Source organism: Callospermophilus lateralis, unplaced genomic scaffold, assembly GCF_048772815.1.
Source record: "Callospermophilus lateralis isolate mCalLat2 unplaced genomic scaffold, mCalLat2.hap1 Scaffold_43, whole genome shotgun sequence".
Classification (NCBI taxonomy): domain Eukaryota; kingdom Metazoa; phylum Chordata; class Mammalia; order Rodentia; family Sciuridae; genus Callospermophilus; species Callospermophilus lateralis.
This window is the reverse complement of record NW_027514380.1, coordinates 3469851-3490129: the sequence shown is the minus strand read 5'-3', so window position 1 is coordinate 3490129 and position 20279 is coordinate 3469851. Positions and strand designations below refer to the sequence as shown.

General features: G+C 37.9%; 1 protein-coding gene across 1 annotated transcript in view; it reads right to left on the bottom strand.

Annotated features, from left to right (window-relative positions):
- LOC143389055 (A-kinase anchor protein 9-like) overlaps positions 1-19940 on the bottom strand; it is a 77429-nt gene extending 57489 nt beyond the window's left edge. The window contains 1 exon segment of the mRNA XM_077108299.1: positions 19857-19940. Within this exon segment, the coding sequence (XP_076964414.1) occupies positions 19857-19940 (84 nt within the window).
- Positions 19941-20279: the final 339 nt, after the last annotated feature.

The following is a 20279-nucleotide window of genomic DNA, read 5'->3' as shown; positions in this document are numbered from 1 at the left end:
TGAATATTTAAATGAATTAATTTATTTTCTGCAATTTGCTCTTTAAGAGCTTAAGTGGCCATTTGCTGCTGTGTAGCTCAGGATTCTGTGCCTTGTTCTCTGAGTCACCAACTTATAGCTTGAGTGCTCCAGGTGTATTTAAGCTCCCAAAGTATTTTAAATTACCCATTAGGAAATCCAATTTCCTATTTATAAGACTCAGAAATGATTTTCCACTGTTAACTTTTTCTTAATTAAGGATATAGGCCTGAATTCACAGCTGAACTTTTGGTATGACGAGTATTCATTGGCTCCATGAGAGTCAATATTTTAGGATGCCATCAGTAGTGGAATCTCAGACAGTCACTTAGGATGAGACACTCTTGGATCTCTTGGGATTTTCATTTGGGCATCCCTGAGAGTCCTCATGATGGCATCTACTATCTTTACTCTGTACTAGCACTATGTGTGCAGGATCTTAATTCTTTCCACAGTCTACAACATGGTTATTAGTTTCTTTTTCACCATTTAAATTTCAGAGATGAGAAAATGTGGGCTTAGAGAAGTAAGTCATCAGGTCACACACCTACTAAGTAGCAGAACAAGTATTTTAACCCAGCTCCCTCTTTCCAAATTTTACACTGGTCCATTCACGTCTAAGGCATGTGATTGTGTTTTAGCAGGTATAAAAATGATTAAGATCTAATTTCTGCTTTTAAGGAATTATGATTCAGTTAGAAAAAGGTGCTAAGGCAATTATAGAAAATATTAACAACTCAAGGCTACAAGTTCCTTAGATACTCAAAACATACTTTGAAAATTCAGAGAAATTAAAGTCCACATCTGGTGGAGATAAAATGAATATCTTCAAGATGCTGCTTTCAGAGGCCTATAAAACAAGGTGGGGCTCAGAACACCAAAGTTGTAGATTTTGGAACATCAGATAAATGTCCCATTCCAGGGTATAGCTCTTGAGCTATGGATGACTGAAATGAATCTAAGAATATGAAACATTTGGTTTTATTATGGGTTGGAGTTCAGAGCCTATCACCTGCTGGTGGGCTCCCCCATCTGAACAATTCCTGAATTTAAGGAAAAACACTTTGGACACAACAGAACTGTATCTCCATGATGAACAGGGTGTCTAAGACTTTTGTTGTAAAGGACATCTCAGCTACTTATATTGTGAGACAGAGAGGAAATCTCCCACGGCAAAAGTGACCATCCTAGATTCATGTCAGGTTTTGTATCTGATTCCATCCTAGGTTCAACTGCTTCTAGATCCTCTAAATTTTGGTCCAACTTAGTGTCCCAGCCATGCCACCATACATTCTCCATCTCAACTTTCTATTCTGCCATGATGCCCACTATTCCTGTTTCTTCCTGGGAGAAAGCAGCTTACGCTTTCTTTCTTAATGATGCAATTCAAACATGAAGGCCACAAGGCCAAACCGTAAGCGAAACCTTCTTTCCTGATGATCTCATGTTAGTGCTTGCCATCTGACTCAATCCCTTTGGAAACCTTTTGGCTTTTAACTCAGGAAAAGTGATCCAGAGCCTGAGCAGTCAATTTGGTGCAGTAATATGTTTGAGGAGTTCTTTCATTCAGTAAATATGTGCTCAGTGCTTACTCTGTTCAGGAGCCACTGTAATTGTTCATGATACAGAAGAGAACTAGACAGGCAATGCTGCTGCTCTCATGAAGTTTAACTTTTAGTGAGGGGAAGACAGACAATGATTTCACAAAATGATTTAAAAAAAACCAGCAATGACTGCAATGAAGAAAATAAAACAGGGTGACGTGCCATAGAATGCTGTGTTGGGAGGGGAATGTACCATACTATTTTACACCTTGTTCTTAGAAACGAGGGAATCAGTATCGACGCTGACATTAAAATGCTGCAGTGTGCAAGATACACTGGAGGAGAGGAGGACTAGAATTTGAGGAAGAGGAAACAGTAAGTACATAGGTTTATGGCAGGAACTAAAGGACGGTGAGACTGGAGTTGAGTGAGGGAGAGAGGATTGGCCTCCAGGCTGGAGATGGGGCTGTGAGACACAGCAGGAGAGTGGCTTTTACTACAAATATGCAGGCAAGCTGTTAGAGGGTTCTGATTTGGGGAGTGGCAGAGACTGACTTTGGAGTTAAAAAGACTGGGTTGCTTTTTGCAGAATGTTATCCATTAGGAAGACTCGGCAGGGTTCCAGGTGAGATAAGAAGATGGCTTGGACTGGGATCACACTAGGCTCATGACTGAGGAGATGGGAAAAAGAGAGAATGAGTCCAAGGCTTTGCTTTGAGCAACTTGTAGATGATGTTTGTTTATGTCACCTACACAGGAAAGTGGGAGGCAGAGAGAAAAGCAGGTGGAACAAAATCAAGTTGTTTGTTTGTTTAGTGGTTGTGTTAGGTTAGACAAGGCTCTTAGACATTTATTCAACAGATACTCTCAATGACAACTCCCACACCTTCTCTTCTGAGCAGCAGGGATAAGATACAAATAAAGGAGATAGAGTTTCTGAACTGGGGTGCCGATTATATTCCAGGAATCTTGGTGCAAATGAAGAACAGGTGGAGAGGGCAGCGGTGGAAGTATATGTTTTAGAAACAGTGGCATTTGGATGTCCTGAAAGTTAAGGGTCATGATAAAATGATTTAGACACAGCTTAGAGACAAAAAGAAGAGAGGAACCCAGACCAGACCAAGCAAAAACAGGTTGTTTTTTTAATGAAAAATGATGTAGATAAAATAAACTTATTGACTTCTAGAAAACAAACTTATCTTAAATTTATCTTAATTTGCTTGGGAACATTGATTAATATGGCAATTGACCCTGCTCCCTGCCCCAAATTTCTAGATTTTTAGGCACAATTGTGATGAAGTTACTGATGTACTTCATTCCCTCCTTATTAGAAATTTATTCAGAGGGAAAGGGAGAGAGAAGGGAAATTGCATGGAAACAGAAGGAAACCCTCAACGTTATACGAAATCACATATAAGAGGTTTGAGGGGAAAAGGTGGGGGGACAAGGGAGAGAACTGAACAACAAAAGATGAGGCAGAGAGGGAAGATGGGAGGGGAGGGGAGGAGGGATAGTAGGGGATAGGAAAGGCAGCAGAATACAACAGTCACTAATACGGCATTATGTAAAAATTGTGAATGTGTAACTGATGTGATTTTACAATTTGAAATTGGGGTAAAAATGGAAGTTCATAACTCACTTGAATCAAATGTATGAAAGATGATATGTCATGAGCTTTGTAATGTTTTGAATAACCAACAAAAAGAAGAAATTTGTTCAGGGCACAATGAATGAGAAAGCATAGCTGGATATGAAACCGATGTGAATCTGCAATATGTCTACGGGGTAAAAATGGGAGTTCATAATCTGCTTGAATCAATTGTATGAAATATGATATGTCAAGAGCTTTGTAATATTTTGAACAACTAATAATAAAAAAAAAGAATCAAAAATTTAAAAAAAAATATTTAAGAAAAAAAAAAGAAAAGAAGTTCTGCATGCACCTGTGACTTTTAAAGCTCAGGATGACAATGTTCAGACAATTCTACCTAAATGACCTGCATTTTCTGGGAATGAGATTATTCCCATTCCAGAAAATCACTTTACATGTTTAACGAATGACCTATGTAGGTAGAACCAAGGATGGATGAGATACAAAGAAGAAAAAAAAATAGTTTGATAGCAAAACTCAAGGAAAAACAGTTGTGAAAGAAAAGCAATTTTATTAATATATCATCAACTCTTTGTTCAAACTGTGATATCTTCTTTGCTCTAGAAAGAGAAAAATAAATCAAGACTACAAATAAGAATAAATGCTGGAGAGGATGTGGGGAAAAAGAAACATTTATACATTTTTGGTGGAACTGTAAATTAGCAAAACCACTATGGAGATCAGTAAGGATCTTTCCTCAAAAGACAGAATGAAACCACATATGACCCAGCTATATCCACTCCTCAGTATTGGTCCACACGAATTAAAGTCAGCCTACTACAGCAACACATACATACCCATGTTTACAACAAGGTGAGTCCCAAGAGCCAAATTGTGGAACCAGCCTAGTGTTTATCACAGGTCGAATGGATAAAGAAAATGTGGTATATATACCCAATAAACTTTTGTTCAGCTGTAATGAATGATCATCTCATTTGTAGGAAAATGGATAGAACTGGAAATAATCAGGTTATATAAAATAAGCCAAACTCAGAAAGACAGTGGTCGTATGTTTTCTTTCATATGTGGAAGGTAGACATGAAATAGTAACAAAAGGGACTTTATAAGAGTCGCAAGTAAGAAGTAGATGGGCAGGGATGAGCGAAAGAGAGAGGAGGCAGGTACTGGGGAATGAAGCTGTTATGGGAACACATTAATATGCCACAATAAAACCCACTATTCTGTATAATTAATATGCACCAATAAAACATTTTAAAAGAGTAAAATAAATAAGTCAGGAGAACCTCAGGAATATTTGCATTATAAACAAGGATGGTATAAAGATGGTATGCATATGAAATTATATAATATACAGATATAAAAAGCCAATCCATTAAAATAAATTCTTATATTTCGCATGCAACCTCACAAGTATTCTCCGAGTTGAAAAATGTGTTATGACCTAAAATAAGTTTGCATGAAAAGAAAAAGTTTTTTCTACTAAATCAGATAAATCATACAAAGTGTTTCTAGAAAACAAAATTTAGAATATAAATTACACTTAAGCATATAGACTGTAGTGATTTTATTCTCTTTCAATATTCCTTCAAGATGATATTCTTAAAAGACCTACTACCAAATTTTTGAATGGGAATGAGTTTTGTTCAAAAATTGAATTGTAAGATACAGCAGGTCACCACTGACTTAAGGCTTTTGCTGTCCCTGTAAACACGTGACAAGGGAAAATTTTAATGCAAAACACTTCTAACAAATCACCACCATCGACTGCTCTAAGAGTGTCATTCTATAAGCTGGTTTAGTCAACCTTTCTAATTATCTTTTCAAAATTGTCTAGAATCATTACACAATCTTAATTTTAAAAGACTGAAGCCAATACTTAATTTTTATTTTTCAGGGTTAGGGACTAAACCCAGGGTATCAGGCATGCTAGACAAGTGTTCTACCACCGAGCCACACCTCAATCCTTATGTCTTATATAAATTTGATTTAATCCTAGTTAAAACAAAGTTAGAAAAACTAGATTTTAGACAGTTGGAATTGGAGGTGATAATAATCACTGTTGGGGTGCCCAGTAATAGCAAAAGTTGTAAATGCAGAAAGAGAGCTAGAAAGTCAGAGTTAAGACCACACATTATAGGAATCCCAAATAATGCATTCAGATGACAAAGGCTTCAGTGTGCCTTGCTCAAAAACTGGTGAATCCTCCATATACAGAATACTCAGTTCAACTTATCAGATATTCATTTAGCATGTTATATGAATATAAGACTTATCACAGTCCTTAAAGGTGTGAAGTCTAAGAGTGAACACAGGTGAGCATTACAAACACAATACTCTACAGAAAGCTGTAGAGGCACAAGAGCCAAGAGTCAGGATTGGGGAACAAGTACAGGAAGAAGAAAGGAAAGATGCATCCTAAATTGGTACTGCATGGAAAGTTAAAATCAATACATGAAGTCATGGGAAGAAGGTCAGAGGTTTAAACAACAATGGGAAGAACAGAAAGAAAACAAAGGCAGTCCAGGAAATCCTATGCATGGAGTGTCACAGGATGGCAGGAAGGCACTTTCTTAAGTTCTTAGACCAGCCATCTGATTATGTCCTTCCAGGTTGCATATGGTAGAAATCAATCCCCAACAGGATGGCACTCAGAGGTAGGGTTTTAAGAAGTGATTAGGCCATAAGGGCAACTCCCAGTAATCCCCTAGAAACAGAGGTAGGGGTTTTGGGGGAGGCCCAAAGATTGCTTTGTGCTTCTACAACATGAGCACACAAGAGGCACCATGTGTGCTCCAGGAAAACATCCCTCTCCAGATACGGAATCTGCTGGAATGTTGTTCTTTTCCTTCTGGGCATCCAGAACTAAGAGAAAAAATAATGCTGTTTGTCTGCAGTTTCATTTACATTATTTTGTTACAGCAGCCCAAACAGACTAAGATTTTATCATCCAGTCACTTGTACCCTCGTGTGCTATGATCTTTAAAGGATGAGAGAATGACGTCTCGGGCACCCTTCAGAGCAGGCCTTTGTATACTATATTCAGTCAAAGTTGTATTAGGTCACCTTTCCCTTCTGCTCTTTGAAGAAATTATTTGTTTTCCAAAAGAGGCAGAAGGGGTGGGGAGGGGAATGAGAGTGGCTATAGGAATGGAAAGCAAAGCATGGGCTTATTTCCTAGAAGGAAGTGGTGGTGGTCAGCAGCAGGAAGTGCCAGGAAGTGCCATGAATAGCTGAGCAGCCCAATGCACTGCAGAATGGAATGTCTCCTCTTATTTACAACAGGAAAGAACCCAAAAGAACATACAGAGGTTAATGCCAATTCTTCACCTTAACAAATATAAAAAGGGAGCTCACTGATAGTGAATCACTTTGTGTAATTTATTTGCATTATGCTTCTCTCTCTGATTCAGCTGAGATGTAATATACAGAATTCAATAAATACAGCCAGCGATAAACGCCATTAGGGTCACTAATAGGTTGTCTGCTCCTCCTGAGCTTCCTATTGCCAAGTGCAATAAGCTGTCTGGCTACAGCTTCTGCTGTCATATGGTGTTTTTAATCTCAATCCTGCTTTTACTTCCACAGTTTCCCCCATGGCAAGAGCTAAAGTTTTACTTAAGAAAATGTTGAGGAAAATATTTCTTAAGTAATATGCTAAATATATAGTAAATACTTAAAAACAGACACTGGCAAGGATAGAAAATTATCTTAATGCTTCCAACCATTGCACACGGCCGTGTAAACTATATTCCTAAAAAACGGAGACTAAAGCCTCCCAGTTCTCCCCATGAAGATCTCTCTATTACAGGAATCCCAAAGAATGCAATCAGATGACAAAGGCTTATGTGTGTCTTGCTGAAAACCATAGAATCATTAGATGATCAATATCACTAACAAAAATAAAAGGACTACTTGGGAAATAACTTAAATCCAAAATACAAAGTGTGAGGGTACTCATTCAAATAGAGTTGATGTTTCAAATGGAAATAAAATCAAATAGAAAATATAATGTAGACAATAGAAATGACACCAAAGACATTCAAATTTAAATATCTTAGTATATAAATAATCTAAAATCATTATAAACACAAACACACACACACACACACACACACACACACACAATTTCCAACCTCCAAAGACTTCCAGATTACTAATCTGATGTTCAGTTTTCCCATGCTACTTTGTTCAACAGAAGCACCACTGGACACCAATGGACACTTTCTATTCCTTCTCATTTTTCATGTGACTTAAGGATGAGGACCACAGTTTCTTGGCTTCCTCTAGTTCAATGGTTATTCCTGTTGTCTCCTTGTTAGTCTTCAATGATCTCAGACTTGTTAACACTTGAATTCCCACAGCTCAGTCCCTGGACTTTGCTGCTCTGATTTCTGCAGTTTCTAGGTATCTTACCAACTCTTATGGACTTAAGGGCCTTTACATGCTAATGACTACGAATTCTGCAGCTTCTCTCCGCTCAGACTCAAGTATCCAACTCAAGTGGCCCATTCAAAGTTTTGTGGATAAATAACTGAAACTCTATGCATACTTTACTGAATCTCTTCTCTTTCCCCCAAAGAAATTGCTCATTTTACAGTCTTATCAATCTTACCTAAAACAATTTTTTTTCCAATTGCTTAGTCCAAAATCCTTGGAGTCATCCTTGACTCTTTCTTTTGGCACCATAATTGACTTGTCTGCACATTACACAGCTTCTTCTTTCAAAATATACTCCCCATTTGGCTCTTTCTTACCATCCACCATGTCACAACCCTAAGAAGAGAGCTACTACCACTCCACTGCTCAAATCCCCACAGTGGCTTCCCGTTTCACAGTAAATCATTACCATTAACAATGAATCCCTTCACGATCACATACTCTTCTAAACCACTCTCCCTCCTGAAATCTTTACCTTATTCTCTTCACGATAATTTGGAAAATTAACTGTAATTTTTTCTCCTTCTCCAATAAACCCCTTTATGATATAACTTCACCGATTCTTCTATCAGAAGGTGCTGATCAGAGTCTGTTTCCCCATGATGGAATTTGGATCAACCTGGTCATTTGCTTTGACCAACAAAATGCAAATGAAATGACAGTGTGTCAGTTACGAACCTTAAAGAAGCTGTAGCCTTCCCTTTGGTCTCTGAGAACTCTCACTGTTGTTCTGAGAGCAGTACTGGGCAAGCCTAAAGGACAGAGAAGGAAAGAGAAGAGTCAGCTGCTCACCTTATTATTGGCTAACCTCCAAACTTGTAAGAAAGTCGCATCCACATGCTAATTACATCAGCACAACTGTGATACCGTGATACTATAAGGAAAATATATGTCTTTATCCCTTGGCTTCTGACATAAAAACTTCTAAGACCATTGGAGTCTTCACCGATCAGTGTCCTTTTGCTGATGCAATGACTAGTAGCTCAGGGTTCCTAGAGTAGCTCCAGGTTGCAGGCTAGTCCCAGAAAGACCAAAGCATGATTAGAGTATTGGAACTTTCAGCCCCCATCCCTTGCCCAAATGAAGGGAGTTGGGCTGGGGACTGAGTTAATTGGCAATGGACAGTGACTTGATCAGTCATTTCTACATAATAGAACTTCCATAAAGATTCCTAAATGATGGAGTTCAAAGAGCTTCCAGGTTGGTGCACACATTCACATGCCAGAAAGGCGATATATCCCCAATCCATGGGGGACAGAAGCTCCTGTCCTAGCAACCTTTCTGTCCCCAGTTCTGTGAGCTGCTACAACAAGTTGTGAAACATGAGGAAGAGGTTCTGTGAACCCCCAATTTGGAGCTGAAGCAGTCATGATTTAGTCAGCATTTTGTTGTTGTTGTTGGATAAATAACAAAAACACCTGATAAAAACAATTTGAGAGGAGAAAATGTTTTGGGGGGCTCACAGTTTCAGTGTTCTCAGTCCACAGGCAGCCAGCTGCCTTCTTCAGGGCCTGAGATAAGGCAGAACATCATGATGGAAAAGTGGGGTAGATGAAAGTGGCTGGGAACATGGCACCAGGAAGCAGACCCCCTCACCACAGACAAAAGATATATGCCAAAGGCACACCCCCAATGACCTACCTCCTCTAGCCATACCCTACCCCATAACCCAGTCATTTTACCTCTGAACTTTCCTGCATTGTGTCACACATGAGCTTTTAGGGGACACCTCATACAAACCATAACAGACAGAATGGTGAGTTACCTGGGAACCCTTTAATTCTGATTTTCTAAGGAAAGGGACAGTTTTGTGGGACCAACCCCTTAACCTGTGGGGTCAATGCTCATTCCGGACACTGAATATTAATTAATTTGAATTAGTTGTAGGACACCTAGCTGGGGGCTTGAAGTGACCCGCAGAATTATTTGGTGTAAAATCCACACGTTTTTCTCAGAAGGGTCATGTACACAGGTATTCATAAAGCACAGGATTGAGGAAGAGGTTCTGGGAACCTCTGGGATTGATAAAGTATTCCTTTATCAATTACTTGAATGACAGATGAATGAGCCCAGAAGATCTGCTTTGCTGACCCTTTGGACTTGTGAGAAAATAAATGTCATTGTTTAAAGCCACGATGCTTTGGGGTGGTCAGCTATGTGGCAAAAGCTGATACCACCTTGCCCATCACTGGCTCTCAGGTGGCTCACTCTGCACCTCTGTGGTTTTAACTCAGGTCACTTCCTCAGTAAGGGCCCCTCCCTTTGATTGCTGCTGACTTACCACAAACATGTTACCCCTTCTCCAGCTTCAGTTTCTTCCTGTTTACTAGCAACACACATCACATTTTAATTTACTTATCTCTATGAAGTCAGGCATTATGTTACCTATGGTATCTCAAATGCCTACAGTAAGGTCTGTCACACAGCTTGGCTGCATAATCTAAAAGAACATAATTTCTCATATGATATAAATTTCTCATATGACAAATCAATAAAAACCAGGTTTGGGCTGGGGATGTAACTCAGTGGTTCAGCACATGCTGAGCATCAGGGAGGCCTGGGTTGGAGGCTCTGCAACACACACACACACACACACACACACACACACACAAAAAAAAAAAAATACCAGGTTAATAACACTGGCAAGAGTACAGAGAAATGTAAGTTTTTTCACTTGGTTTGTGAAACAGCAGAGGAGCACAAACACTCTGAAAATGAAGCTATCAAACTGAATTCAAGTTTGTTTTTGAAACATTACTTTGACCCAGGTCTTTTATTCCTAGGAAATTACCCTAAGTGTCAGAAACTCAAAGTTTTATTTATATTGTTCATCAAATTTTATTTAGAAAAAATTATAAACTGTGTGCATTTCTGATATATATAGAATAGTGTTAAAAATGTAACTGTTTATAGTGACATGGTTATATGTTCTTAATATATTATTATGAAAATGGGCATGATGTGAAACAATATATATATAAAATCCCTATTTTATTACATGTAAATACATACACTCAGTTAAAAATTTTGTAAAAATATTAATAGAGTTATTCATATTTTTTGTAAAAATATTAATAGAGTCATTCATAAAAGTAGGATTTCAGGTTATCTTCTTCTTTGTGTTTTCCTGTATTTTCCAAATTCATTACAATGAACTTATATTACTTCTATAAGGAGAGGGAGCAGAGGTAATAGTGGAAGACAAGTCTTTTTTTCAAAACAAGAATAAAGGTAAAAAAGATGAATATTAACTAATATCAATTTGGCTAACTTAAACTATCTTGCCTTTGTATGATTTATATTTGTAATTCTGACTGCATTAAAAATTGCCTGAATACAGTTCATGTGAAATAAGACAAGTAAGAAGAGTTTAGTTCAGACTTCGGCCCTATGATTTGCCTCAAGTCTCTTGTTTTGCTAAATCATGGCAACTTGCACCCTTGCCTGAAAGCAATCTGCTAAAACCATGGAGAATATTAGCATGATAGGGACAACTCACTCTTGCTCCCACATCAGAAACAAGCTTTGGAGAGCCACTGCCACTTGGAGGAAATTCACTGTGAAAGCCCTATTACTGCTAACAGGAATCCTAAGACCACACTATTATGCAAAAATGTTCTTCTCACTGACTGATAAAATTGCTAAGATGACAGAAACTGCAGTTGTTTTTCTTGTTCCGAACACATGGAACTGCTCTCCAGTCACTAATAACGAACTAATGTACAGCCAAGCAGGAGCAAACTGAATACACACTAGAGGCCGCTCATGATAAATAAGTGAATTTTGCATGAAGGAAAAAAAATCATAATAGTTCTACAAAGAAAACTGCAATCTAAGCTTACAGGCATAAGTGGCCTTTGTAACAATTAAGCTGGAAGTCAGGAAACATTTTCTCCTGTCTATAAACTTTCCTTAAATATTTTTAATAAAAGAAATACTTTTATTAAAATACTTTTCTGAGAAAACGTCCTTAAAAATAAATATTTATAAAATGTCTTTGATATGTCTTGTCTTATTTTTAAAGCAAAGCTCTACCTTAAAGTCCTGAAACCTTTTTACATATTACATATTGTAAATATATTTTTAATCCTCTTAACTGCTACAATGATTCAGACTACAAAAGCTTTACGTTGTACAACATGAGCTTGTCTAAGTAAGAAAAAAATTTTTGAAAAAGCAAAGGATATCTAAAATAACAAATTTACAAACCACCCCAGGAAAATTATGAGTGATGAGAGTAGAATTTAAGAATTTACTTAGAAAAAAATATTAAAGTCCGAGAAAACACACAGAATCTTCTGATTGACAATACACTTTTATAAAACCAGGGAACAATTATACCCTAATACTTTAATATCCTTTTTAAAAACCTGGGAAGACTATTATTAAATTTGTCAGACTGCCAGACAGCTGTTTTATCACTTACATGCATGACAGGTGACCATTTGATTCCCTTTCACTGTCATTGAGGAATTTAAAAAAAATTCCTAACTAGGGCATTTTACATCACAACCAGCATGGTATTAAGTTAGAGAAATGAGTACGGTGGGGAAACTAAGGAGAAGATTCGTAGAGATCTTCAAATTGTCCCAGAGCATGAAGATAGCGTTGGAGACAGAAGATACTGTGGATGGATATTGGTGGGGAATTTGCAGTCTGTTTCTACTTGTATTTGGCTATCCTTACCTATCTTTGCAAACCCTAGCATGAAAAGAGGCTCCTAAGGTTAACAGAAGAGCTTTTGTATCAGTCTCTGATTTTCCTCTTGAATAAAAATAACCTTAAGAATTACTTTTTACTGGGTCAGAAACATGCCTTCAAGCTGTGATAGTGGAATGCTTACATTGCTGTGGAAGACCATTTCTAATCATTATTTAATCAGATATTTAGCACATCATGATCTAATTGCTGAGGTTGAAATAGTGCAAATGCCATAGATGAGCAAGCAATCTGGTGGAAATCTCTAGTGGGATGATTCCCAGGTGATAAGATAAATGCTGGGATGCTGGAAGTGCTGGGCAGGAGAACACACTCGGAAAGCACCTCATAGACAAGTGCAGTAAAAGAGGCTGGTAATAATGGAACACAAGTGGGTGAGACATTCAGCACCCAAACACCCTTAGGTCACATAGCATTTGCCATCTACTAGCTTGATGAGAACCATGGAGAAATTGTCACTATCAGGAAGAGCCACCTAAAAGAAAGGACACTTTTAATTAGAACTACTTATTTATCATCTGTCAGTCACCAAACCTGGTCCTGGCTGCTGGGAATATTTCTAAAGATGAACAAAATAAGTACAAGGAGTTATGTGCAGTAAGGTAGAAGCAGGTACAGAATTCATGCATGTTAAAACATAATGTGGCACTACATGAAGGGTTGCTCAAATGATTTTTTTTTCCTAACCTGGGTCTGTGGAAATTGAGTTTTTTTCAGGAAAGATTTCTGGGGAGACAGAACACATGAGCAGAGTTTGGAAAAAAAGCAGAGATGGCTCAGAAATGGAGCAGACACTATTCTCTATAGAGGTCTCTCCATCAGAAGCTAAAACACAATCCTGGTATTTCAAGGGGCACTGTAATGGTTAGAACATTATAAGCCAAGTAGGAAATCAGTATTCAGATGGAAGGAAGATTTTAAGTAACCCTTTTTAAGAGGCATTAATGTTTAACACCTCTCCCTTCATGGAACCTCTAGCCCTAAATCACATGCCCCAGGTGTCAAGGGCCCTTGTGCGATGCCCTGCACATGTGGAGGGAACCTGCCCTCCAAGGCAAAGCCAAGTGTTTCTGGCAGAAGCCCTGTGGCGCAGACAACATCACCTTCCCATGGCCCAAGTGGAGAACTGCAGATCTCATCAACCAAAGGGCCAACTGCAATTCAGGATTATGGGGTTTGGATAATGATTCAGCTTTTTCTTTCTTTCTTTTCTTTTCTTTTTTTTTTATGTAGTGCTGAGGATTGAACCCAGTGCATCACCCATGCTAGGCAAGTGCTTTACCACTGAGCCACAACTGCAATCCCAATGATTCAGCGTTTTTAAATTTTTTAAATGACACTCAGAATAATCACATATTCATGGGAAAAGTGTAAAAATTCAATACATGTGTACAATGCATACTGATCAAATCAGGGCGATTGAGCATTTATTTGTGCTAGAGACCTTTTTAATATATATTTTTTTAAATTATTAATGGACCTTTATTTCATTTATTAATTTACCTGTATGTGGTGCCGAGAATTAAACCCAGTGTCTCACACATGCTAGGCAAGTGCTCTACCATTGAGCCAAAACCCTAGCCCTGTGACGGGAACCTTTGACCATCTTCTAGTTTTTTTGAGATAGGTAATAAATTTTCAAAATCTGTAGCTGCCCTACTGAACTTACTCCTCTTATCTAGCCATTTTAATACCTATTTTACACAAGCACGTGCACACGCAAAAAGTTTTTTTCTTAGGGTTGTAAAATATTTTCCGTTGTAGTTTAGATACCTTTTTCGAGATCATTCAGCATATTCTTGAACTTTCAGGTTACAGAGGCAAAACTGCAGTCTTAAGGAATACAAGTCAAAAAACTCTCGGAGCTACATCTCTGGATTGTAAGTGATAGTCCAAGGCTCCCCTTGGTGTAATTGCCATTTGGACATTTTCCCGTAACATTTATTAACTAGTCCTTGTTTAAAATTGAATTCCAGCTTCCACTTTTCTGTCTCCTGACAACTGGAAGGCCAAGGCTGGCTCAGTAGCAATCCCATCATCAACTCAAGTTTCAGGCCCTATAATGATGTGTCACCAAATTATGCATGCTGTCCCGAGTAGTGTTGGAGTTTCTCTGCTGACTGGTGGTCATAACACAAATCCCAAAATTTAATAATAAAGAAACAATGCAGAAGTCTCCAATGTGTGTCAGCAACAGGCATGCATGTGCACTCCCCTACATGCATATGAAAACCAGACCATGACCGTTCTGAAAGTTAAAAAAAAACAATTTTGCACATGTTGGTACAATAGGATTATCTCAACCATTACTTCTTAGCTCAGTAATTAAAAATCTATTGAAAATAAGCAAAAAAGTGACAAAGAAATTAGCCCTCACATTGTTCAGACAATGTAACATTAAAACAATCCAAACTTTTTGTTTTTAAAAAAGTAAAACTAAAAGAGCCACATGTTACTCAAAACTTTTGAGAAATGATTTGAGCTTCTTTGAAAAAAAATCCCTAGGAGGTAATTTATTTCTGAAGACTCCATCCACAGAGCAGGAAAGGAAAATGGTTCTGTCAGGAACATTCTTTATGAAATAGAATATCCATAAAGAACAATGCTTCTGATTTAATTTAGTTGTAAACTGACTTCCTGCAGCTGCTAAAAATGATCTCACTCTGAAATTTATTTTCAGTTCATGCATGATGTGACAAACATGGCACCTCTGCATACACATTCCTCCCTCCTCCAGGGCCCCAAATGAGTCATGGCTATGCATGGATAGCTTTGAGATCTCTGATTTACAGCATTTGATAACCAACAGACTAAAATATTTTACTAAACTAATCTAATCAATAATTTGAGATAAATATGCCTTCACAGTTTGTTGTGTAAGGTTCTTTAATACCAAGACTTCTGTTGTAAATTTTCTTTTAAATGTGCTAATCATTTTTACCTTCCATCATTTTGATTCAAAGACCCAATAATGTTGACATGCTTACAGAGCTTAGTAATTTGATTGCATAAATACTTTTTAATAGAAATTTGTCAAAGCAAATAACTAATCATTGCTAAGGTGAGGCTTATAAGAATCAAGAGGAATCAAAGACATTTGGTTTTTTTATAAGCCAAGTTCATCATGTACAAATTAGATATATATGTATATATTATACACACACACACAAACACATATATCAGAGCACATTGTCATTGCATTTTTTGACTATAAAATTCTTGAAAATAGCTTAAATAAATTCCAATTCCTGGAAAAACTAGTCAGAACAGTCACTGGAAGACTGAAATTAATGTCAATTATATTAGACACTATTGAGATCACATTTTATGCTCGGATACTTGATTCAAATTTATTCTATAGCCGATTTATATTTATTGCCTTATCTCATAGGAGCCTTAAGGGAATTGAGTAAGATTTTCCATAATTTTCACTAAGACACAGCAAATTTAAGACTTATATATAGTCTCTAGTATTGTTTTTAGAGCTTCTAGGGTTAAATTGTCAATTATAAGAATTTTTCGTGGTTCTAACTAAAGAAACTAACATATTTTCCAAAGAACCACTTAAAGAATGGTAACGCATCCCAATGAAAGAGCATGTTTTAGGAATTAGGTCCACAGACTATGGTGAATGATTAAACAAAACTGTAGGATACCTACCTACTGGAATACTACTAAGCACCAACAAAGGAGAAACCATGGATACACAAAATCATGTGCATGAATCTCAAAAGCATTTGATACATTTAAAAATATTAGACATAAAAGAAAGCATATGACTCCATTTAGAAGGCTGTGGAGAGTATTGAAAGAGGGGATCAATTGCAGAGGGACAAAAAGAAACATTTTGGGTTGGGTGAGGTTGTGCATGTCTGTCACTACAGCAACTCAGAAGGCTGAGGCAAGAGTGCTGCAAGGAGGAGGATGAAAGGAACTTTTGGGGAAGTCACACTGTTTTAATCTTGACAGTGGTGGTGGGTATCCACCTACATATCATTTCAAAAATAACTGAACTCTATGCTTAAAGATTCAATTTTATTATGTGAAACTATACCTGAACAAACTGAATAAAAATTAAAAGGAATCAGAAAACAACACTGTATTCCTTCATTCCAACCACAGTAGGAAAATAAAATGCTTATAATCTTTCTAAAGGGAGGACAATGATCACATGCTTAATAGCAACTGTGAACAAGAAGACTTGCAGCTCTGGAACCAAAACTGCATATCCAGGTAGTCTATAGTTGGTCTAATCCCAGCTCTGAAGGGCCACGGTAACTCTTGGCTTATCCAAATCTTTTCTAATTAGTCAAAGCCATAGGTTCTTCATGCAACTTTCTCTGAATACTCCAAAGACAGTGATCTCTTTATGAAAGGTCATAGACCAAGAAAGTATAGTTCAAAGAAGTGAAGTTACTGTGTCATAGTAAAACAGTGGCACAATCAGACCTTGAACCCTTATCTAATGCCCCCATTACCACACTCCCAGCCACCTGCAATGAAACCGACTGAGAGAGCAAATGTTTCTGAATGACCTATGACATTCACCAACTCCTTCAATGGGATACCAGACACTTGCTCTCAGGGGCCTGGGTTAATGATCTTGATGCAGGCTGTAGAAGCTAATTCTTAAGAGCTGACCTCCCACATTCGTCAGTTATTTCAATTATATTTTGAACCTGGGCAGGCTGGGGCACAGTTAGTTTTAGAGGCAGAGTTACTTGATCACTCTGAAAAGTGTTATCGATCTACTGATGAGAAAGTCACAAGGATATATAAAGCTGAAAGTCTGAAATCTTACAGGAGAAAATTGGTGGTGTGAGAGGAATAAGAGGTCAGGCCTGCACTTTGCTTCCCTGTTTGACTGGGTCTTCCTCACCACCCCACCCTGTGCAAGAGTGCTCATGGGAGCAGTCACTGTTACACAGCAGAGTCTTTTGTTTGGCATGCTCATCTTTTAAATTAACTTGAGTTTGCATAAAACAATGATTCTACATCAAGAATATTCTGGAAGACTTTCCTTCTGGATTTCTATATTCATCAGTTAAATCTGAAAAAACAAACCAAATACAATGCTGCCTACACTTCAGATATCATACACAACACCAAAATTTATAGCTATTCTTAGACTATTCTGCTAAAGAGTCTAAGAACCCATCAGTTCCACAAAGTCACAATTACTAAAATGAACCTCTGAAACTTAGGTTTTGACATTCATGGTCATAGTTCATATTGTTCTCAAAATACCAATGAATTCAAAGGCAAGGACCTTAGTTTCAGGATAAAAGACTTATGCAGACAGGAATTAGAAAGCAATGTAATATGGGAAATTGTGGAAAAAGTGGAACATACACCGTGAGTCATTTTAGGCAAAAAAAAAAAAAATGTGTAATCTTTTTGACATATTCTAGTTTTCACATAATAAGAAAATATGTAATTATCCAAAGTCTTTTTTATCATCAAGATACTTCTGATAACTGATGCTACATCTAAGAAATCCCTGGCCAGAATAAACCTTAGTCTTCATGGCATCTTTGCTAAGATATCAATGAAGAAAATCATTAATTCAATAAATTCTCAGATGCTCATTAGTGTACTAGATATTAGGAGGCATAAAAAGATGATTAATTGTGATTGCTGCCTTCCAGAAGTCCACCACCTAGTGAAGGATATAAGATATGTCTACATATAGCTAAGTCACAAGATGAAATGAGAAAGTAAATAATTATAAAGTATTATGCAAAGTTAAAGAGTAATAGATCACTGGATATTTATACTCTAGTAAAGCACATAAGTCTTCCCAGCTCTAAATCAAGGTAAAATGTGAATGTAACATTGTGACTTAAGTATTTTTATGTGTGAAGAGATGTCTCCTGATACCAGGCTGGACGGCAAGGCTGTCCTCCTGGAGCACATGGCACAAGAGCTGAGCACTGAGGCGCGGACGGCGGAGCTAGAAGAGGGGCTAGTGTGTGCTCTTACAAACGTCTGAGCATCAGTGCAGCCTGGGGATCTACCTGTAGGTATGAGGCAAGATGGCAGCCACTCAGGAGGATCCTGGGTAGCACCAGTGTGTACCAGATCAGTCACCAGGAAGGGCCTGAACAAGGCAGAAGGAAGAGGGGCATGACATATTTAGGACCCTGCGCAGTTCTATTTGACTAAGATGCCTGGAAAGATGACCTTGAATCTCAAGGTAATGAGTTGATATTTTCTGCAGGAGACAAGGGAAAGTCTCCCTCTGGAAACCCCAGCCACGACATCACAAACACACACACATACCCCTCAGCGGCCCTAACCTTTCACACACCATTAAGATCTTCAGTGCATTCTCTAGTACCTCCATTCTGGGCTAACTGTCCATCCTCCACGTCTGCCTTGCCGTAGAACCTATACACGGAACTAGAATGTTCTCTTCACAGTCTTATAAACCCAGAACATTGGATATTTTGTCTTCATTTCTATTATACTGTATGTTTTATGAACTATATGTACATGATATACATAACATATATTCATAGTGATTATCAAAGTGTCTGACTACTGAAGATAGAAATAAATGCATGAATGAGGGAATCACAAGCTAATTGCTGCATTCTTATTTCTGCAACTAGTTTATAACAGAGATTCTGTCTCATTCCAAAGCTTGGGTTTTTGTTGTTGATTTATCAGTTTATATTAACTTTCTAAGAGACTAGAGATTGCAAATTTCTAACTATATTGAAAAGCTTTATTTTTAAAAAGAATGATGAAGATAAACACACTCTCCCATATTGCCACACTGCTTTTTTTGAGCCACTGATTTCATGACTCCAGTTTTTCTACATGATTCTTATACTCCTCTTCATGAGTCTATCTCCCTCGCCATTTACCATAATTGTGGATAATGGTGATCATAATTATCCAACATTAACATACACCAATGTTTCCTGATTTTTTTCCAGATTTAGAGAGCTATAAATTCCCCTCTCAAAAACATGTTAATACACTCAAAATTCAATGTAGAAAAATTCCCTTATATAGAGTTAAAATACAGGCAAATGTCTGAGGTGCAGAAGTCAGATAGGGGTTCCTTTGAGGAGGATGAAGACAGCAGTGGTCAGGAGGAAGGCTTCAGCAGAGTTTTCATAAGTATGGTCCCTGTGGTGAAGAGTCACTGAGCTACACATCAGGATTCGTGCACTTTTAGTTCTGTAACCACCCTCATGGCAATTGACACACCTGACTGCTTTTCAGACCCTGGTCAGGAACCCCCCGGTGCTGAAGCTGTTTTCTGAGGAGGAATAACTTTGGCATGGGAAAAAGGTGTTGGTGTCCCAGGGGGAAGAGGGACTTAACTTTTCTATAATTGATATTAATCTGATACACAGAAAACAGTCTCTCCATATTCTTTCTAAAGTGTACAATTTATACATTCCCAACTGAATACAATATCAATGAAATCATCCCTAGAAAAATAAATGTCTAAATCCTATCATTTTGATGGAAAACAATCTGATCTACAAAAATCCTAGAAACAAGCTGACCTTGTCTCTCTGGCTTTGTGGTGGGGCTCCATCACTGTAGCTTGCTACCTTCTGATCACTGGGGCCTGTTGCCTGCTCCACCATCTCAGCTATGAACACAGGAGAAGGATGTTATGAGCACACCCAGGCCTTCTTCATCCCAGGCTAGCAGAGTAGAATCAGGAGACTTCTGTCATTATCAGGTTGGAGCTACAAAACAGGAGTATCGTCCCACACTCCTGGTGCCCCACCTTCAAGTTCCTCATTTACTGTTAGGAAAGCAACAAATTAGGAGTACAGGAGAAGGTGAAGACTGAAGTCTCCTAAAATTTCTTGCTCTTCATTCTAAAATCCCTGTGGAAAGCTAGGATCAAACTGTCATTGGCAATGCCCATTCAATATTTTCCTGAGTCTCCCACCTGCCTCCGTTTAATGTCCCATCCA